A 23108-nucleotide genomic window follows, 5' to 3' on the forward strand; every position below is an offset into this window, starting at 1 on the left:
ATATTTAGTAAACAAATACATCAAAAATAATGACTAAACAGACTCACATCATAGGCTTCATGGTGGGGTTTTATTCAAATGTTTTTATAAAGGAAAGCACAAGGATAAGATTGGTAGAACAATCTGGTGAAACCGACATAGAAAACAATGACTGTAACATACATAAGGAAACAAAAATACAAAATGAGCGTCTTTTTTTCTTTTTCTACCTGATGATACCCAGCAGCATCATCACCCGGACATGTAAAACAAAAAAATCTCTCTTTCTGCATAAATTACTACTATTTCATTGTATTTATTGTCATCAGCCATTCTATATCACACAATGTTGGTTGAATTTGCTGTACAACTAGCCTATTGATCCAGACACAGAATTGCACTTGGTTCAGACATCGCTAACTATGCAAGACTAAAAATATCATGGTTGCAATTTAAACTTCCATCTTTCAGACTTCTGCAACCCCGTCACCACATTGACTGCCAACACAAAGTCCCATACAGAGAAGGTGTGTGTGTGTTTCAAGGGAAGAATAGATAAAGTCAAGCCGGCCTACACTACCACGTGGTGGGTTTGCATTCCTCTTTTATAAAAAACACCTAATTCCCCAGCCTATTGGAACTTCAGTTCGACAAGCAGCACTTTGTTTTTTCTTTTAACTTTGGAGACTCCAAAACTAAGGCGGAGCGAAAACCATATTCCACCTGTAACAATGTTCATATCGGGAAAACTAAACAAAAACAAGATTTAGCATGATACTTTACTAAACAAAACAGGATGTTTCTTTATTTGAGGACAGAGTAGTAGGAGGCAGATTTCATCATGAGATAAATGTAAAAATTGCTATTGGCCAGCTCCTGAGCTTGGCTTTGGATGCGTCCCAAATCGGACCCTATTTCCTTTATAGTGCAATGCTTTTGACCCATAGAGATTCATAGAGGACTCTAGTGCCCAAAAGCCTATTTTAGCACTGGCAGCGCAATTGAGGACTTTCACCATTTTGAAGTAGTCAACTGGGTGGGACTTCTAATGGGTTAAAGGGATATAATAATAAGCCATTTAGCAGACGCTTTTATCCAAAGCGACTTACAGTCATGCGTGCATACATTTTTTTGTGTACGTGTGGTCCCGGGGATCGAACCCACTACCTTGGCGTTACAAGCGCCGTGCTCTACCAGCTGAGCTACAGAGGACCATAGGGATGCTTCAGAATTTTGGCAATGAGGCCCTTTATCTACTTCCCCAGAGTCAAATTAATTTGTAGACATTTTTATGTCTCTGTGTCCAGTATCCATGAAGTTAGAGGTAGTTTCGCGAGCCAATGCTAACTAGCGTTAGCACAATGACTGAAAGTCTATTGGTATCTGCTAGCATGCTAGTAGATAAAGAGCCTCATTGCCTAAATCCCGAAGTATCCCTTTAAGGAAGGATCACATAATTCCATCCAGGTCACCAGGAGGTATCAGCACAATGAATTATACTTGTGAGTAAATATTCCATAACTGCAGGTGGCAGTAAATCGCCAACCTTGTCTTTATACCTGTTTAAACAACACACTCTAGATGGCAGTGTGCACTCTTTCAGTTTGTTTAACAACTTAGAAGTAGTAGAAGAAGAAAATGTATTTCAAAATGGAGATGGCCTCAATGGCACTGCCCGTGCTTTCACAGACGCCATAATGGGACAGATACAATGATGTGATGTCTATCTAAGTCTATGTTTGACCAGAGCCCTATGGGAAAAGCCTATTGGTCAAAAGTAATGCAGTCCATAAGGAAAAGGGTGCGATTTGGTCCGCAGCCTTTGTGTTCTTCTCTGGTGAGGCGGGCTGGACCTGCAAACCCAACCATACCAGCCCAGACAGAACTCTGAGGTAGATAAAACCAGTCACACATGACCACACATGGTCAAGATGACCATTAGAGCAAAAATGTGTATTTTCTTTCAAGACAACCCCATCAATTTAGCGTAAAGTAAAACAGATTGTAATTTCATCATTAAAGTTAAGCATTTTTTATTAATATTACTGTATCTGTAGAAGTAAAAAATAGCAGAGAAAAAATAAAACCGTCTTGATGTTACCTCACAATTTCAAGCTTGCACTTCTTTTAAATCTGTCTGTGCTTTTTATTTCGATTGTAGGCTATATTGTCTTAGTTGGGGAGATGAGATCAGTACGTGTAGCATTTGATGGAGGTCCACATCCCTGGTTGTGTGTGAAATATGACAAATTAAAACAAGACACCTACACTGTCAAATCTAAAGAGAACTTCCTATGGACTGACAGTAGTTCTAATTAAGAGTGGGTGTTCTTTTTAATGTAGCCTGGTTAGACCAGACTGAATACTGTGATCACAATGAAGTGAAACAGTGAATCAGTTTGGATTCTGCCAGGCTATGTTCAATGACTATTATGATGTTAGAGGAAGGCACATTATCCAACCCATCATCTATTTGGCAAAATGTCTGCTTCTTCATCAGTTCTCTATCCATAGATTGATTGACAGCTGCCAAACGGCCAATCCTACATATTTAATCTGATACAGAAAATCATGTCAGACATTAACCCTAAAAGCCTAATTTCAAAGAAAATATCTTATAAAGACCAAAAATATAAACCAGTAACACCTCACCAAATGAACACTTTTTGCAAGCAACATCTTTTTCATCATATATCTTGACTAATAAACTACCTATTAAACCCATTGGAAATCAACAGATTCTTAAAAAAAACAAAAACAATCTCATGCATCTTTTAACATCACGCTGTAGGCTACTTGCCCCATTGCATCCACTTGGAGAATCCGTGGTAAAAAATACACGTCTTTTCGTTTATCAAAATAAAACTTATTTTTTCCTGTTTTGAAGGGGGGAATAATTGTTGGTTTTGTCCATTTTTACACCTTTATCGTCGTTTTACACACCATAGTATCATTGCTGTTGGTTCCATCATACACAGTTGTTTGGTTGAAGCTGTGCAAAAGAGTTCTTACTGAAGTCTGGTCTGGTCCAATCAGGAGTGGCTGTGACATCATGAGTCAGTGCCCACAGCATCCATTACTGCTCACAGAAGTCACCTGACAACACACAACACAATCAGGATCACTACTCCTACCAGTGGAGGCTGCTGAGCGGCTCATAATAATGGCCGGAACGGAGCAAATGGAATGGCATCAAACACCTAGAAACCATATGTTTGATGTTTTTGATACCATTCCACTGATTCCGCTCCAGTCATTACCACGAGCCCGTTCTCCCCAGTTAAGGTGCCACCAACCTCTTGTGACTCCTACTATTAGCAGTGCTACAGTACCACTAAAACGATCACTTCCATCTCATAAAGGGACTCATAAGGAAGCACATACCTTATCGTTACTTGCTCTGTTGACTGTAGGGAGACGAATTGTTGGACGAATCCACTTGCTGCTGTGAACCATTTTCCTGAAGAGGGACAAACTGTGTAAATTCACATCTTAATATCTGGTATTAGCACCATCAAGTAAGTAATGGTATGGGATGTAAAATTGGATGTAAAATGGCTGTACTCATGATGAGACATGAATGAATGAGAGGAGATCAACCCGATGAGATGGCAAAGACAAACCTCAGAACTTACGGCTGTCTGCTGCATGTGGGCGTACTGAGGGATATAGGCTGCCTGGACTGCAGCGTTGGCTGAAATATACTGCTGTCACAAGAAAAAAAACAATATTTTAGATTAGCTCAAATCGTGATTTAAGGGATACTGAACCCCTTGGAAGGTAGCCAACTCATTTTCACCCAATCCCAAAGCCCCCCCTAGTCCTTAGCGTCTGTGCACTTGTTTAGATCTGAGTTTGCATCAGGTAAAATGAGACTAACTAAATTGCACCTCCCCCTTCCCAGAATCCCCCTCACCGCTCCACTGCTGCCCAATGACAGATGGCCCATCTGCTGTGTCATGATGGCAGTGGGCTGCATTGACATGGAGTGGTCCATAGAGGGTGACATTACAGCCTGCTGTAGCAGAGAGAGAGAAAGAGAGAGGGGGGGATAGTGAGAGAGAGAAGAGAGAGAGAGATTATAATTCTAGTATCAATACAAGGTCATCCTTATACTCAAATACACCGAGGATCAATGGAAGGTCTGCAGGTAAAAATGCCTGGCTTTAAAATGATTGGAATTTGTGGTTAGGTTTAACTGTAATAACTGATTCATAAATCATTCATAACACTGATTCTGTACAGGGCTGAATAGGGACTGGTTAGACGTAATTACACTACCAAGTGTAGTGCTGAGCGATTAACCGAAATGTCGGTAATTTTTTATTCAACTAATTGACAGACGTTGGTTCAATTATTTGAATTCCATTTCATTCGTTTTTTTTGTGAGCTCGATGTGCAGTTTCTGTAGAGATAAATCAGATCAAGCCTGAACTGTGCGATGTAGGGAGTTGTAGTTTCCAACAGGCCAATATTCTACATAGTTTAGCGCAGAAAACATGGTAATTAACTACAATGACCATAATCCATTGCGTGCCAGGTTTAAACTTGTCCGATCTGTGCGGAGCAGACATGGAGACAGAGAAGAGAGAACAGAGAACGAGAGGGATAGAAATCAGTTGCTTTGCAAGATTGAAAATGCATGATCTTAGTGATTGATAGTTGGTTTTCAGCAGTCATAAAAGTATGCCTTATTTACTTTGAAGAACTACTAAAATAGTTTTGTCAGAAAGGATAGGTAGCAGATTTATATTGATGAGATAGTGACTTGGAATAAAATAATAAAGTAATCGAATAAAATATTTTATTAAACTATAGTCATGTGAATAAATGATGGTTAATAAGTGATAAGCAGTAATGGTCAGTCACTACCATCATGGGACTTTTATTAATAGTTTTATTCTGTGTTGTTACAGCATTCAACCCACATACTGCATAGTGCATTTCATGTAAAAATAAATAATAGAAACCGAAAACCGTGATTTTTCTGTTGTTGAATCGAACAGAAACCGAATCGACCTCAAAAAGCACTAATAAAGTGTAACATGTGACTTCAAGTTAGTTCGATTAATCAGACAAGCTCAGCTAAAAAATGTAACGCCCGCTGCACCCCCTGAAAATACATATTTTTTAGGCCTTAGGCCATCTGTATAAGCCAAAACGCCTTGAGGGAATGTACCATTTCCTTGTCAAAATGGGGGGAAACGGACACAGACACTTGTTCTACTTGAAACCATCTGCTGAGAGATGCAAATGGCTTCAGTCATAAGACCGTGTCTGCTGCAGGCATTTCCTGTTGGCTCCATACGGCAGTGGGAGCAGAGAGCTAGAGGCCAGAGAGGCACAGTCGTATCTCGGTCCCAAATCACACCCTATTTCCCTCAAACTCAACGCTAGACCTCAAAGCCAATTCCACTGCATTTGTCATTGTTCCCCTCTAATCAGGGACTGATTTAGACCTGGGACACCAGGTGGGTGCAATTAATTATCAGGCAGAACAGAAAACTAGCAGGTTCCGGACCTCGTAGGGTAAGAGTTGAATACCCCTGTCCTGTTCCCTACATAGTGCACGACTTTTGACCAGAGCCCAGAGTCAGTTAGCTACAGGAAAAGAGAGCTCTCTGCTTTTGTCTCAGGCTCTGGTCAAAAGTAGTGCACTATATAGGGAATAGGGTGCAAATTCAGACACAACCTTAATCCACCGTGTCACATCCAGATGATAAAAGGAAAAGAGCTCAAGAGCTTAAACTCACCAGGGGAGGTTCCCCTTTAAATCCTAATCAAAACAATTGATTGGTTCCGCCCTCACTGAAATATGAGGGAATGTTCCGGTTCCCAGAACTGGGCTCGGCTCGGTTTTGTTCTGATCTCTTCTCTTCCCACACAGATTTTGGGGGTGTTTATTCTGCAGCGTCAGCAGAACTCGTTGATTAAAGTAACACATTCTGTTTTTGAATCAGGGTATTTTTAACTGAGGTAATGTGTGATATGTCTGCCTCTCAACATATTTTATCAGTGGAATAAGATATATACAGGGGTGCAACTTTCACTGGGGACATGTCCCCGCCACATTCTGAAATTGCATTTTTGCCCCCCCCCCCCCAGTTTTATCATTGGAATGTGATTGAAAACCAGGTAACGGTGTGCTTTAGGACCATGCGGACGCCTCCGAGCGTTCGGGTAGGCTGTTTGGAGTGTTTATTCGACTGGATAAAAAAAAAATATATATATATATATATACAGTACCAGGCAAAAGTTTGGACACACCTACTCATTCAAGGTTCTTTCTTAATTTCTTACTATTTTCTACACTGTAGAATAATAGTGAAGACATCAAAACTATGAAATAACACATATGGAATCATGTAGTAACCAAACAAATGTTATACAAATCAAAATATATACTTCAAATAGCCACCCTTTGACTTGATGACAGCTTTGCACAATCTTGGCATTCTCTCAACCAGCTTCACCTGGAATGCTTTTCCAACAGTCTTGAAGGAGTTCCCACATATGCTCAGCACTTGTTGGCTGCTTTTCCTTCACTCTGCCGTCCGACTCATCCCATACCATCTCAACTGGGTTGAGGTCAGGGGATTGTATAGGCCAGGTCATCTGATGCAGCACTCCATCACTCTCCTTCTTGGTAAAATAGCCCTTACACAGCCTGGAGGTGTGCTGGGTCATTGTCCTGTTGAAAAACAAATGACAGTCCCACTAAGCCCAAACCAGATGGGATGGCGTATCGCTGCAGAATGCTGTGGTAGCCATGCTGGTTAAGTGTGCCTTGAATTCTAAATAAATCACAGACAGTGTCACCAGCAAAGCACCCCCACACCATAACACCACCTCCTCCATGATTTACGGTGGGAACTACACATGCGGAGATCATCCGTTCACCCACACCACGTCTCACAAAGACACAGCAGTTGGAACCAAAAATCTCAAATTTGGACTCCAGACCAAAGGACACATTTCCACCGGTCTAATGTCCATTGCTCTTGTTTCTTGGCCCAAGCAGGTCTCTTCTTTTTATTGGTGTCCTTTAGTAGTGGTTTCTTTGCAGCAATTCGACCATGAAGGCCTGATTCACACAGTCCCCTCTGAACAGTTGATGTTGAGATGTGTCTGTGACTTGAACTCTGTGAAGCATTTATTTGGGCTGCAATTTCTGAGGCTGGTTAACTTAGCCTCTGCAGCAGAGGTAACTCTGGGTCTTCCATTCCTGTGGCGGTCCTATGAGAGCCAGTTTCGACTGCACTTGAAGAAACTTTCAAAGTTCTTGAAATTTTCCGGATTGACTGACCATGTCTTAAAGTAATGATGGACTGTCGTTTCTCTTTGCTTATTTGAGCTGTTCTTGCCATAATATGGACTTGGTCTTTTACCAAACAGGGCTATCTTCTGTATACCCCCCACCTTGTCACAACACAACTGATTGGCTCAAACGCATTAAGAAGGAAATAAATTCCACAAATTAACTTTTAAGAAGGCACACCTGTTAATTGAAATGCATTCCAGGTGACTACTCATGAAGCTGGTTGAGAGAATGTCAAGAGTGTGCAAAGATGTCATCAAGGCAAACGGTGGCTATTTGAAGAATCTCAAATAAAAAAAATATTTTGATTTGTTTAACACTTTTTGGTTACTACATGATTCCATATGTGTTATTTCATAGTTTTGAAGTCTTCACTATTATTCTACAATGTAAAACATTGTAAAAATAAAGAAAAAGCCTTGAATGAGTAGGTGTGTCCAAACTTTTGACTGGTACTGTATATATATTGTTTTCCACTATGTTTTTGTACCAGGGAAGTAGCCGACTAACTGTGGTAACATATTTTAGTTTCAAGTATTATTAGTCGTATGTACGAGATACGCACGGTATACATCATCCAACTAAATGCTTACTTGCAGTATGTATAGTGCTGTGAGTTGAGTAAGACATAGTTTCTTTCACTGTGTTTTTGTACCAGGGTAGAGTAGTACTCCATTTGTGGTCAAATTATGTCTGACACTCCATATTTTCTAGCACTGTGTGTGTGGAGTAAGACAGACATCGTTTCATTTCTCTTACCGGGTGTTGCATGATGTATGGCTGGTGGGCCATCCAGGAAGGATTCTGTACCTAGAACATGAAAGGGTAGGGTTAACCTCATGCCACATTCTTCATTTTTACATACATTACATTTACATTTTAGTAATTTAGCAGACGGTCTCATCCAAAGCGACTATCATCTTTATTTGATCATTTATATTTAATTAATGATGTGCCTACCTGGTAGGAGGTGACAGGAGACATGTAGGGAGACATGGCTTGCTGAGCCATCATCCTATTGGCCGTCAGGGTGTAGGGAGAGGCATAGTAGCCGTTCTGCATAGCAGCTGAGGTGGGGTCGTAGGTGAGAGTCATCCCGCCCTGGTAGGACAAAACACAACTGTCACACAAAACCAGATCCTTATCATCTAACCGTTACATTAGCATCACAATACCAACTATTCAATCAGTACTATGATCTGTAATGGGCTATGCTCTAATGTAGTGGTTCCTAAACTGTGGGGCGCGCCCCCCTGGGGTCGGCAGGTGGGGCGCCGGTATAATTGTGTAGTATTGCAGGAAATAAGCTTTAAACCTGCAAAATTTACTCCACCAACAAGAGGGGTGTGAACAGTTTGTGTCAAGAACAGTGGTGGAAAAAGTACCCGATTGTCATACTTGAGTAAAAGTAAAGTCACCCAGTAAAATACTACTTGAGTAAAAGTCTAAAAGTATTTGGTTTTCAATATACTCAAGTTTCAAAAGTAAATGTAATTGCTCAAATATACTTAAGTACAAAAGTGAAAGTAAAAGTATAAATTATTTCAAATTCCTTATATTAAGCAAACCAGACGGCACAATTTAATTAATTTTTTTGGATAGCCAGGGGCACACTCCAACATCATTTACAAACGAAGCATGTGTGTTTAGTGAGTCCACCAGATCAGAGGCAGTAGGGATGACCAGGGATGTTCTCTTGATAAGTGTGTGAATTGGACCATTTTCCTGTCAAGCTAAGCATTCAAAATATAACAAGTACTTTTGGGTGTCAGGGAAAATATATGGAGTAAAAAGTACATTATTTTCTTTAGGAATGTAGTGAAGTAAAAGTAAAAGTTGTCAAAAATATAAATAGTAAAGTACAGGTACCCCAAAAAACTACTTAAGTAGTACCTTAAAGTATTTTTACTTAAGTACTTTACACCACTGGTCATGAACTTGTGCTTGTGCCCATAGAAATAGACGTGGCGCGTGTGCTCGAGCGCAGGGGGGACGCGGGATGTTCCCGAATGCTGGAAGGGGGGCAAGTGAGAAGATTTGGGAACCCCTTCTCTAATGAACTGGTCTCTCAGGATAGGATTAACACTAGGCCCTGGGCAAGTCAGTCAACACTAGAAATTAGGTAATGCATTTATTCTTAAGATGGCCTTTATTATTTAGTCAGTGATTTGGGAGAAGTATTTCAACTAGCTACTGCACATTTACGTCCCATTTTTAGATACTGTAATAGTCTGACTTGTTCACCAGCTGTGTGTCTGACAACAGGAGAGCCTGGCAGGGAGAGAAAACGTGCAGTTGTGGGTCCACCCACAGAGACATCCAGACAGACGAGACGGACAGAGAGGCACTTACAAGTCTGAGGTCTCCCTCTCGGGGCCATGTGCGACCGCCGGGAATGTAGGGACTGTGGCTGTGCCTCTTCCTCTGACCATCAGCAAACTTACACAGCAGGGGCTCAGATGGAGCTGGAGAGGAAAAACCCATCATCCTCACCATCATCATCATCATTAGCAAAACCAAAAAGGGAGCATTGCACCCCAAAGCATAAGACAGTATAAGAGAATATAGGTCTTACCCATAGTTCCAGGCGCCGTCTTGATAAACTTCCCATTGAAGTGGGTTATGACTGAGTTACACATCTCCTTGGACTCCATCCTGAGAATAATAGACATAAGTCACACATAAAGGAATGGGACCTAAATTAGAAAAAGTAGCAGGATTTGAAGCCACAACCCTTCGAGTTACCAACACGGTGCTCCGTCAAACTGTTACTGAGCATTGAGATGTTCTCACCTGGCGAAGCCGACCCCTCTGCTGGCCCCGCTGTAGTCTCTGAGGACGCGTGTGGAGATGACCTGTCCAAAAGGTCTCAGCAGGCCCTCCAGTTCCTGCTCATCTACAGACACAGGCAGGTTGGAGATGTACAGGTTGGTGGGGTCCTGCTCCTGTTGCTGCTTAGAGAGAGGGACAGAGAAATGGATAGAGAAGTATTAGGATCATTTTCCTCCAAAGAATCAAAGGTAATTTGGACAGCAACACCAACTTAAAACACAATAGCACTTGAGGACAATTACATGAATATTTCACTCTGATTACAATTATGCGTTGACACGATTTGAGTCTTTGTGGATATCCAAGCCAGGATTAAAAAAACACAACTGAACATGAGTTAGCTAGGGCTGTGTGTTGCCTTAGTGACGGTCACATCCAGGGCATGTGGGGTCTTCCGTCAACAACTCTGTAAATGCGTTATCAAGGACTTGAGTTTCTATGGCCTTTGATTTGCTCATAATGGCGACTGGTCTCTTTTTCTAGGCATCCTCTCCATAGATTTAACAACTGCTTCTGTTCTCCCTATGCCATTCCCATCGTTAGCATTACGAGCTAAACAGCTAAGCAGTACAGTTATGCAGCTACCATACAGACACACTGTGTTCTGCTGGCCTCGGCAGAAACACAGGAGCTAGCTAGACAGGTCGAGAGAGAGAGAGAGAGAGAGAGAGAGAGAGAGAGAGAGAGAGAGAGAGAGAGAGAGAGAGAGAGAGAGAGAGAGAGAGAAAATGTGCTGACAGAGAAACATTTCTGTGGAAAAGTGTAACCGGTGAAACTGGGAGAGGGAGGAGAGCAGTGGTGTAAAGTACTTAAGTAAAAATACTTTAAAGTGCTACTTAAGTCGTTTTCACACCCAAATGTACTCGTTACATTTTGAATGCTTAGCAGGGCAGGAAAATTGTCCAATTCAAGCACTTATCAACAAAACATCCCTGGTCGTCCCTACTGCCTCTGATCTGGCAGACTCACTAAACACACATGCTTCGTTTGTAAATTATGTCTGAATGTTGGAGTGTGACCCTGGCTATCTGTAAATTAAAAAAACAAGAAAATGGTGCCGTCTGGTTTGCTTAATATAAGGAATTTGAAGAGATTTATACTTTTAAGTATATTTTAAACCAAATACTTTTTGACTTTTACTCAAGTAGAATATTACTGGGTGACTTAATTTTACTTGAGTCATTTTCTATTATTACTTTTACTCAAGTATGTCAATTAGGTACTTTTTCCACCACTGGAGGAGAGGAGTAGTTCAAATCATTGGTTGAGGCTGAAAAAAATACCACCCTATTTCACCAAAGAAGTATAAAAACTAATAAGCATAACATCAGTAATTGGTCATGGAACGTTAGCATAACATGCTAACTCATAACACAGCATAAAATGCTAACTGGGAGTATCCTAGCCCAGATCAGTTGCTGTGCGACGAGACAGACAGTCATAATATTTGTGTAGCAGCAGAAAGCTGTCCGTCCTGTTCTGTGCGTGCCGACCGACTGTTTTCTGGCAGCGAGCGGGAGAGGGAAGGGAGGACATCTGGCTTCAGTAGAGATCGTGAATGGGGTCACCGACTGAACAGCCAGTCAGCTGGGGTCATGTGACTGACTCTGCTGCTCTGCTTTACATACACACACACACATACATTGTACACATACACACACACAGAAAGCAAACAAATGCACGCACGCACACACACACATACACACTCACAGTCTACTGCTCCATATTATCTGTCATTGTAATTTACAAAACAGCAGAGACAGACCTAGGGGCCAATGTTGTCCTGCTACCAGAAGAACACAGGGCTCCTCTCACCTTAGCCATCTGGGCTTGTATCCCACTGGTCTTCAGAGCATGGACCGCCTTCTGTGCTGCAGCAGGGCTGTCAAAGTCCACAAAACCATACCCTGGAGTAGTGGGGAAGGACAGAAACAACCGTCATTCACAATACTACAACTTGATATTAGTTTGCTTTACATTACATCGCAAATGCATTTTCTGTGTAGCAGACCAGTGTGTGGTACTATCTGACAACAGTAAAATATATCATTTATTTAGATACATTGGAGAAATGGAGATAAATATTGGAATACATGATACTGACCTTTACATTTGTTAGTTGTTTTATCGAGGATAGCCTTTGCCGATACGATCTTGCCGTATCTATGAACACAAGAAGAATCAAATGTTAATAACAGGATGTTGCTCTCTTATCCTTTAATTGTATTGATTATCATTACAATATGCATACATTATTGTTTTAAAGGTCAAACTATATTTCAATCTACCGATCCTCTTTATTTGGTACAGTATGTGTTATGAAGGCCCAAAGGGTAAGTCTGGTTGAAATGACGTCAATACAATCAGTTTACAACTCAAATATGGTTGTAGTTACGTCATTTCAACCACTTTCGCAGTTTTGCTTGCTGGGGGGGGGGGGGTTCATTTTGCCTGCTAATATACAAATTCATTAAAAGAATACTGTATGCCATATATCATAGACAGAGACAGTGTCTATCTACTGCTAAACTTATATAACAAGGGCTGGGAGTCAGAACGCTCGGCTTGCACAAGAATGCATGACATCATCGCTAAGAAAAAGGCAGCCATTTAAGCCGTGTGAGGCAACCGGGTTGTGAGGCTTGGAGGGAACATATTGTGCCAGATGACCACACAGCACACCATGTTATTTCAGTAGACTCATTTAAGAGAATCAATTCATTATTGTATCTTTAACCACATTATATCTTTAACCACATTAACCCTCATACTAACTGGCATACTAAAAGGCACTGCCGAGTCACTGATCGATGTCAATAATTACAACAGACTAAAGACAAGAGGTTAATGCAATCCATGCAAACACACATTATAGTATTTACACAGTAGCATACACATATATGTATAAATCTCTGAAAGCTTTGGGCACCGTAAAAATAACAAGTTGACTTCCCACAAAGGGACCTAGCTACATACATCCTGTTGTCAGAATATGTCAAATATGTGTGGTGGGATGTAGCTATATTAAGAGATAACACACATTATGTCAAAGAGTAGCCTAACGTTAGTCCAAAGAGAAAACAATAGATGCCTAGCATAGCCTAACTAGTTGTTCATGTCAACACTCCATGTTACAGTACTTGAAACACAGCCTGTGCCAGAAACTATGATCAAACTCAGACAGAAATGCCCGAGTTGAAATGATGCAAAGCCGTTTTGCGGAACTGGTATTTTAAGGACGTGCATCATGCTTTGGTTGAACTAAATGCTTGGCTAACATTAGCCTGTTTGCAATGAAAGGTTCTTTCATTTCTGCTTTGTGCCAGCGAGCAGGCGAACACCGTTGGGAGCAAAACACAAGCAAACAACACAGCAACAGTGGCTGTTGCCCCTGGTAACATGGTTGAACGCTTCGCTCCATATGCTTGTGGTCCAGCAGAGGCCAGAGGCGCACAGAGACAAACCCAACCATACATGACAATCGCTGCATTCACAAATCCCAATACTGTAGAAAACAGTCACTTTCCCTAATCTCTAGTCTCTACAGATACAGTATCATGTAAACACAGTTGGTTAATCCTTGGTTCCAATGGTTTAGTTGGTTGGAGTGGTGCTAGCTAGTGGACTGTATGCTTGGTTCATGCATGGTCCACATTAATATGTTATTGCCATATATAGTTGGTACAAGCAGTTCTAATTCATCATAATAATGTGTGTCAGTCAGTCAGTGCTTGTGTAGACGTGTGTGCGTATACTGTGTACTCACGGCTGACAGAGCTTGACCAGGTCCAGGTCAGTGGTTGCTGGGGGCAAGCCGCGGATGTACAGGTTCGTTTTGCTGAGTTGGTCCCATCCTGTGGTGCTGCTGTTGCTGCTGGTGCTCACCGTGCTGGGGCTGGCTGGAGCCATGGGGTACGACTGGAGGAAGAGACAAGACACTGTCAGGTACACAGTAAACACACTGTCACTCCGTTGTCCTCCGTCTAAACAGTGGTGTTTGTGCCTCAACCCGGGAAAGAAATGGAAATCCTAGACAGACTAGAGACGAGTTTCAACTCAGACATATTTGTAGTTACAGTATATGGTATTTACACAGGAGAGAGACAAGAGAGGACATCAGGCACACACAATGTCACTGACTAAACACACACACACCTACACACACACCGGTAAATACACACACCGGCACGCAGACAAAGACACACCCACACACAGAGACAAACTGGTGTCCCTTGCCTATGCAAATATGAAACATGGCCTCCAGTGTGGTCTTTGTGCCACACCCAGAAAATAAATCTGGGAATTTAGGAAATCCCCCCTCCCCATAGGCACACAACAACCTCAGTGGATTCCTAGACACATAACAGTCTAAAGTCATGTCAATACAGGCAGGAAACGTACACAGTATCATTATATTCTTCATGCTTTTACTCAAGGTGAGATGCTGGTAGCTGGCACTTCAGTGATAAGACCCACAGACTGTCAACAAGGCTCAGATATATACCTAGCATCACCTTCCTGGCACGCAAGGCAAAGCAGTGCATTCCCCCCAAGCTAGACTATAGCTTAACTGAATCAACCTAAGCTTATGACATGATAGGCTCGCGTGCCATTCTTAGCTGGTGACGTGAGATTTAGATTATATTTCACGTAAACTATAAACACATCATTATGTGTTTTTTCAAGTACAGTGTATTCCATCTTATCAAGCAATTTCCCATCCGGTTTTGGATATCTAAACCATGATGACATTCTAATTTGTATTGTGATATAATGTGTGAATGCAGCAGGGAAATAACAAGGATGTATGTGTGTAGATTATTTGACTCATGCCCTAATCAACTGACTCACCACTGGGAGGTACACACAATCGCTCCTACACTAACTTGAGGGCATCAGTGGTGGGAAAAGTACCCAATTGTCATACTTGAGTAAAAGTAAAGATACCTTCATAGAAAATGACTCAAGTAAAAGTGAAAGTCACCCAGTAAAATTCTAAAAGTATTTCGTTTTTAAATATACTTAAGTATCAAAAGTAAATGTAATTGCTAAAATATACTTAAGTATCAAAAGTAAATAATTTCAAATTCCTTATATTAAGCAAACCAGACAGCATGATTTTCTTGTTTTTGAAATGTACAGATAGCTAGTGGCACACTCCAACACTCAGACATCATTTACAAATGAAGCATGTGTGTTTAGTGAGTCCACCAGATCAGAGGCAGTAGGGACGACCAGGGATGTTCTCTTGATAAGTGTGTAAACTGACCTTTTTCCTGCCCTGCTAAGCATTCAAAATGTAACGAGTACTTTTGGGTGTCAGGGAAAATGTATTAAGTAAAAAGTACATTATTTTCTTTAGGAATGTAGTGAAGTAAAAGTTGTCAAAAATATAAATAGTAAAGTACAGATATCCCCAAAAACGACTTAAGTAGTACTTTAAAGTATTTTTACTTAAGTACTTTACACCACTGGAGGGCATATAGTAGTTGTCAGCAGTAGTCACACTACACGGCCCTGCTACAACTGACAGTAGAGGTGAGTTTGTGTAATCTGTTGAGCTAGTGCATCAGCTATATGTCATGTGGTTAATGTGGTTAGGGTTAATACGACTGATTAATATAAAGGCTAAAATAGCATGTCAAGCTAAAAAGAAAAAAGCACTACTAATCTTAAAAATATATATATATATATATTTATTTCTAATCCCCATATATTATATATATATATATATATATATATATATATATATATATATATACACACACACACACACACACACACACACACACACACACACAGTGAACAAAAATATAAATGCAACATGCCACAATTTCAAAGATTTTACTGAGTTACAGTTCATATAAGGAAATCAGTCAATTGAAATAAATTCATTAGACCCTAATCTATGGATTTCACATGACTGGGAATACAGATATGCATATGTTGGTCACAGATACCTTTAAAAAAAGGTTGGGGCGTGGATCAGAAAGCCAGTCAGTATCTGGTGTGACCACTATTTGCGACACATCTCCTTCACAAAGAGTTGATCAGGCTGTTGTTTGTGGCCTGTGGAATGTTGCCCCACTCCTCTTCAATGGCTATGCGAAGTTGCTGGATGTTGGCGGGAACTGGATCATGCTGTCGTACGCGTCGATCCAGAGCATCCCAAACATGCACAATGGGTGACATGTCTGATGAGTATGCAGGCCATAGACGAACTGGGACATTTTCAGCTTCCAGGAATTGTGTACAGATCCTTGCGACATGGGGCTGTGCATTATCATGCTGAAACATGAGGTGATGGTGGCGGATAAATGGCATGACAATGGGCCTCAGGATCATCGATAAAATACACTTGTGATCATTGTCCGTAGCTTATGCCTGCTCATACCATAACCCCACCGCCACCATGGGGCACTCTGTTCACAACGTTGACATTAGCAAACCGCTCGCCCACACGATGCCATACAAGTTGTCTGTCATCTGCCCGATACAGTTAAAACCGGGATTGATCTGTGAAGAGCACACTTCTCCAGCGTGCCAGTGGCCATCGAAGGTGAGCATTTGCACACTGAAGTCGGTTACGACGCTAAACTGCATTCAGGTCAAGACCCTGGTGAGGATGATGAGCATGCAGATGAGCTTCCCTGAAACGGTTTCTTACAGTTTGTGCAGAAATTCTTCGGTTGTGCAAACCCACAGTTTCATCAGCTGTCTGGGAAGCTGGTCTCACTCGATCCCGCAGTTGAAGAAGCCGGATGTGGAGGTCCTGGGCTGGCATGGATACACGTGGTCTGAGGTTGTGAGGCCGGTTGGACGTACTGCCAAATTCTCAAAAACGAAGTTGGAGGCGGAATATGGTAGAGAAATTAACGTTAAATTCTCTGGCAACAGCTCTGGTGGACATTCCTGCAGTCAGCATGCCAATTGTACGCGCCCTCAGAACTTGATACATTTTTTGCATGTTGTTGTGTGACGAAATTGCACATTTTAGAGGGGCCTTTTATTGTCCCCAGCACAAGGTGCACCTGTGTAATGATCATACTGTTTAATTAGCTTCTTGATATACCACACCTGTTAGATGGATGGTTTATCTTGGTAAAGGAGAAATGCTCACTAACAGGGATGTAAACAAATTTGTGCACAACATTTTAGAGAAATTAGCTTTTTGTGCATATGGAACATTTCTGGGACCTTTTATTTCAGCTCATGAAGCATGGGGCCAACACTTTACATGTTGCGTTTATATTTTTTGTTCAGTGTAATATATATATTACATTGAACAACAAAATAATATATATATATATATATATATATATATATATATATATATATATATATATACACACACACACAGTGCCGTGTAAAACTATTTTTGCATATTTTTGATACTGAATGTTATCAGATCTTAAACTAAAACCTAATATTAGATAAATAGAACCTGAGTTTACAATTAACAAAAAAATTGATACTTATTTTATTTATTTAATTAACAAAGTTACAGTATGCATCACTCAATTCCCCTGTGTGAAAAGTAATTGCCCCCTTACACTCAGTAACTGGTTGTGCCACCTTTAGCTGCAATGACTGCAACCAAATGCTTCCTGTAGTTGTCGATCAGTCTCTCACATCGCTGTGGAGGAATTTTGGCCCACTCTTGCATGCAGAACTGCTTTAACTCAGCGATATTTGTGGGTTTTCAAGCATGAACTGCTCCTTTCAAGTCCTGCCACAACATCTGAATTGGGATTAGGTCTGGACTTTGACTACGCCATTCCAAAACTTCAAATGTGTTGCTTTTTAACAATTTTCATATAGACTTGATTGTATGTTTTGGATCATTGTTTTGCTGCATGACCCAGCTGCGCTTCAGCTTCAGCTCACAGATGGATGGCCTGACATTCTCCTGTAGAATTATCTGATACAGAGCAGAATTCATGGTTCCTTCTATTAAGGCAAGTCGTCCAGGTCCTGAGCCAGCAAAGCATCCCCAAACCATCACACTACCACCACCATACTTGACCGTTCGTATGAGGTTCTTATTGTGGAATGCAGTGTTTGGTTTTCACCAGACATAAATGGGACCCATCTCATCCAAAAAGTTTACTGAAGTTTGCCAAAAAGCACCTGGATGATCATCAAGACTCTCGGAAGAATGTTCTATGGACAGATGAGTCAAAAGTATAACTTTTTGGGATGACATGGGTCCCATTATGCCTGGCGAAAAGAGATTCAGCACTACTGTTCTTTCTAGAGTTTTCTAGCATGGAGTTTTTCCATTTCACCAAGGTCCAGAATGTCGGCAGTGAAATATAGTGAGATGAATAGGGGCAGGAGTTTTTCCTGGTCACATGGTCAGGAACAACTACTTACCCTGGTTCTATGCATAGCACAATGCACTATAGGTTATAATAATGGGTGCTTATATTTGTCCTATTTCACATGTACAAGTGTGTATTATACACATGTGAATTGAAAATGTGTTTTTTGCATATCCCAACTCCCCCATTATTCACGGCAACCCTGGAACAATTAGGGTAAAGTGCACCTTTTCAGCTCAGGGATTCGAACTAACGACCTTTCAGTCTAACCGCTAGGCTACCTGCTGCTAGGCTACCTGCTGCTAGGCTATTTCCCTGGTGACATTCTTGCGTGGGGTGCTGTCTACGCTCCTTCCAGCACGGTTCCTTCCTAGTACTACAGTCTGTTCTGGTGTGTCAGTGGGAAACTACCACACATTCTCTGAGGTAAACCAGAGCCCTCCTCTGCAAGGCATTTCCTTCCTCTTACTCATTAATTAAAATAGCTCCAACCCCGCAGAAGCCACTCTACAAAAATCTAGAATGGCATGCGGCAGACCAATTAATCTGTGAATTAAGAAAACATGTTCTGCCTTCCACCATTTGAGTGCATATTTACCAAAACAAAATGGTGAGCTAAATTACATTAAGATGGCCACCACTATGAATTAGGGCTAGGCCTATTGATATCGTTTAGGACAGAGATATCCTAAAACTACCCACAGAATGCACACATAATCACCTCCATCTTGTGGACTAGAATCACTGAAGAAGCAAAGAATGAAGAACCATTGCATAACTAATTCTGAACCACCAGATTATTATGCCTATGGATATATTTTTACGGGGGGAGATAAACTAAGCCTACCCACAGAATCTACACACAATCACCTCCATCTTGTGGACTAGATGGTTGAATCAGCAGCCTGGTCTCATAGACTAGACGTAACATAGTAAATATAAATCGGGGACACTGAAATTAGTATATGTTAAGTTTGGTATGGTTACATAAGACAGAAGGTTACTTAAAGTGGCAATATGTAACTTTTGGGCGACCCGATCAAATTCACATAGAAATGTGAGTTATAGATCTATCATTCTACTTGAAAGCAAGTCTAAGAAGCGGTAGATATGTTCTATGTGCACTATTTCTATGCTTCCCGTTCTTAAGTTTTGTTTTTGCGTCTTTTACTTTCGGTTTTGTAACCCAGCTTCAAACAGCTGAAACAACAATATATTTGCTTATGGAAAATATTTCACAGCGGTTTAGATGGTACAATGATTCTCTACACTATACTAGTTTATTTTGTCAGAAACTGAAATTAGGCTAACTATTAGAGTTTTAGCAACCAGGAAATGGCACAACGATTTCTGCATAGGGCGTATAACGCGAACGTCTAGCAACCCAAAGGTTGCGTGTTCGAATTTCATCACGGACAACTTTAGCATTTTAGCAACTTTGCAACTACTTACTACTTTTTAGCTACTTTGCAACTACTTAGGATGTTAGCTAACCTTTCCCCTAACCTTAATTAACCTAACTCCTAAATGTAAACCTAACTCCTAGCCTAACTAACATTAGCCACCTAGCTAATGTTAGCCACAACAAATTGGAATTCGTAACATATCATATGTTTTGGAAATTCATACAAATTGCAATTCGTAACATATTGTACGATTTGCAATTCGTAACATATCATACGAAATGGATGATGGACATCCACAAATTAATACATTTACATTTTTACATTTTAGTCATTTAGCAGACACTCTTATCTAGAGCGACTTAGTTAGTGAATGCATACATGTTTTTTTGTTTGTTTTGTTTCATACTGGCCCCACGTGGGAAACGAACCCACATCCCTGCCGGCCAAACCCTCCCCTACCTTGGACGACGCTGGACCAATTGTGCGCCGCCCATGGGTCTCCCGGCCGGCTGCGACAGAGCCTGGACTCTAACCAGGATCTCTAGTGGCACAGCTAGCACTGCGATGCAGTGCCTTAGACCACTGCGTCACTCGGGAGTCATACCATACGAACCATAACATATCATACTAATTGGAGTGTCCCGGATTTACATTTACTATGTTACCTCTACCCTGAGTCCAGGTTGGAATCAGTGGTGAACTACAGTGTGGAGTGGTAAAGAACAACTGCAGTCCTAATTGGAATCGTTCAGGGTGGATATAGCTACAAATCGCAGTCACCTCCATCTTGTGGACTAGACAGCTGAATCAGTGGTAAACTACAACAGAGTAGTGGTATAGAACCACAGCATTAGTAGCTACACCAGAAAAGGCTCATTATAGGTGCATGAACACCCATGTTCACTCCAGCACACTGACCCACATTAGGCAGAAGCTGAGCATGCCACTCACCAGAAGGCCTACTCTACCTAAATAACTCAGGTGGTGGAGCGGGACCGACAGTATACAGAACATGTTCTATTCTAACAATACCAACAAGGAATCTAAGATGCAGTAGGCCTACAGGGCCTTCTGTAGCTATGCATCATCATAACTACTCTATAGTATTCTGTTCTATTCCTATTCTATTCAGTCCTACAAGGAATCTAACAAATAGGACATATGAACTACAATTTAAATGCCATACATTTTTGTGGCCTTTGTGGCCTATTTTCATTCAAAACATGCTGAAGAAATAATGTATTTCTCCTCCAAGACTTGAGGAAGTTGAGATAGAATATCATAGGCCTACATTTGAACGGCTGGGGAAATAAAACGGTGTAGGTTAAGTGTATAGGTGATTCTTCTTGTGAACATTATAGTAATGTTATTACAGCAGTAGGCCTGATAGATGTTCAGCATCTAAACCTGGGTTACCTGGACCATATGGAGGGTCTCTCTCTCTCCCTCTTCCTCTGTAAATTAGTCCGTAATTCTATCATAAATCACATAGGCCTATCCCATTAACAGTTACCCATCGAATTGCTCATTCAGAAGGTATCTGAATGTTAAAAATGTTATCCTATTTAAGAAATCAATATATTTGGATGATGGTTGTTATAAGCTATTAGGGCCTAATACAATAAAATCTGCTAGATAGGCTATTCTGTAATGCTAATTCAAGGACAAAGCCGATAATATAAAATGGACACTAATGCACAGAACAAACTTGACCAAAATGTAGTGTAGTGCGCTACGGACAGTCGCACTACATGACTTTGCAACCCGACAATCGGTGAACGGTGTTATAACATTATAATAACGACTGTCGCTTCTAGTGACCGTGTTAGCTGAGGTGATAAGACAGTGGGCCGTGCGCGCATTCGAATTGGATGCGTTCAAGGGACTTATGGCACCGTTTTGGACCATCCCAGCCAGGGCTTTTTGGCCTACCTGCTTCCGATATGTGCTCTTCAACGGGTTGGCAGTATTTGCAAAGATCATCCTGGATAGCCTAATCCAGTTATTCCGAGATAAAAATCTTGTTTCCCAACAAAAAAAACTATCGGATAAAGCTACATGCGGACCCGTTTATTAGAATCCAGTGGGTTTATTTGGAAAAAATCCGCATATCGACCGGGTTAAAAAATAAACTCCGGTATTTCCGTTTTCGATTATGATCCAAATTTCCTTGTCGCGTTGTCACATCTGTAGGCTACCTGACATAGGCTACACTGCGTAGACTATATGGTTTAATACTACCAAAGTGTTGTCCAACCCTGGCAGAAAACTCAGTTCAGTTCATTGATCTACGACGTCCTGCTGACCGCTCCCGAGTCCCACCTCTACAGACCAAACCATTGCGCATACAATAGAGGGGCGTTTCAAGATATAATTAAATAACCTTGCTATTGAGTACGGTTAGTGTTAATATTCTGAATACAGAACACGTTTAAATGTTTGACAACCAACATATAACCAGTCACTACCATGAAAGATGCATGTAATACGCAAATTAATACATTGTATCAATTTGTCGTTCCCCATACGCTGCGTTTTGTTGACGCCCACACATACCATACATTCTTTACCCCCTCCCCCAACCCCTCCCTCCACTCCCGGAGCCCAATGGTTAAAGCGAGAGATGAGAATTGACGGGTCAGGATGTAAAGGATAGGCTGTTCTGTTAGATAAGCAAAATACTGTAACATGTCAATGGTTTATGCCTCACTAACATGAATAGTCAAGACAAGGCCATGTCTAGGGTGTTTTTAAAAAGGGACAGGGACAGAGATAGATAGGATATAGGTTAGATATAGTGATCTATTGTAGGCTATTTCCTCCAGCTCCTGTGATGATGTAGGCCTATGGATGGTGGGAGTAGAAACTAAATATAGACTGATCTATGATCAATAAAAAGTGCAATCTGTAATGGTAGGGTATATCCACCTCAGATCTCACTGCGCTCAGTCCATTTTGAATTATTTAGTAGGCTAGAGGCAACCATTATGAATGCACCTGATATTTATCAAGAATAAGCGTCTTTGCAGTGGTGGAAAAAGTACCCAATTGTCATACTTGAGTACAAGTAAAGATACAGTACCTTAATAGAAAATGACTAAAAGTATCTGGTTTTAAATATAATTAAGTATCAAATTAAAAGTAAACGCTATAAATCAGAATGCACGAGTTTCTTGTAATTTTTTATTTAGAGATAGCCAGGGGCACACTCCAACACTCACACAAATAATTTGTTTAGTGAGTCCACCA

The 23108-nt window shown here is 41.0% G+C and overlaps 1 protein-coding gene across 18 annotated transcripts; it reads right to left on the reverse strand.

The window, feature by feature from the left end:
- Positions 1–51: 51 nt before the first annotated feature.
- On the reverse strand, positions 52–22197 carry LOC311112371 (RNA-binding motif, single-stranded-interacting protein 1-like). Of its 18 annotated transcripts, none has more exons than XM_084155466.1 (13): positions 21792–22197; positions 13896–14047; positions 12234–12292; positions 11945–12036; positions 10091–10251; positions 9873–9952; positions 9650–9762; positions 8258–8398; positions 8057–8107; positions 3896–3997; positions 3615–3683; positions 3364–3439; positions 52–3075 (listed from the first exon to the last, which is right to left on the reverse strand). In XM_084155466.1, exons 1-12 carry the CDS (start codon positions 21840–21842, stop codon positions 3371–3373), a joined length of 1140 nt encoding a protein of 379 aa, XP_084011592.1. In that variant the 5' UTR covers positions 21843–22197; the 3' UTR covers positions 52–3075; positions 3364–3370. The 18 variants fall into 18 exon arrangements, with proteins under 18 accessions (XP_084011592.1, XP_084011588.1, XP_084011597.1 ...); XM_084155462.1 differs by having other exon boundaries at positions 3603–3683; positions 21792–22193; XM_084155471.1 differs by having other exon boundaries at positions 3364–3454; positions 3603–3683; positions 21792–22179.
- Between the last annotated feature and the right edge of the window lie 911 nt (positions 22198–23108).

Source organism: Coregonus lavaretus (genome assembly GCF_964263955.1).
Source record: "Coregonus lavaretus genome assembly, chromosome: 38".
Classification (NCBI taxonomy): Eukaryota; Metazoa; Chordata; class Actinopteri; order Salmoniformes; family Salmonidae; genus Coregonus; species Coregonus lavaretus.

Bases quoted from the DNA above. Each gene is read 5' to 3' on its own strand.
- LOC311112371 (XM_084155460.1), bottom strand. From the start codon at position 21,842: ATGATCTTTGCAAATACTGCCAACCCGTTGAAGAGCACATATCGGAAG. The intron at 10,252-11,944 runs GTGAGAGGAGCC...CCTCTCTCTAAG, and splicing joins TACAAGCCCAGATGGCTAAG to CAGCAACAGGAGCAGGACCC. The intron at 8,108-8,257 runs GTAGGCACATCA...TTCATGTTCTAG, and splicing joins CTCCTGTCACCTCCTACCAG to GTACAGAATCCTTCCTGGAT.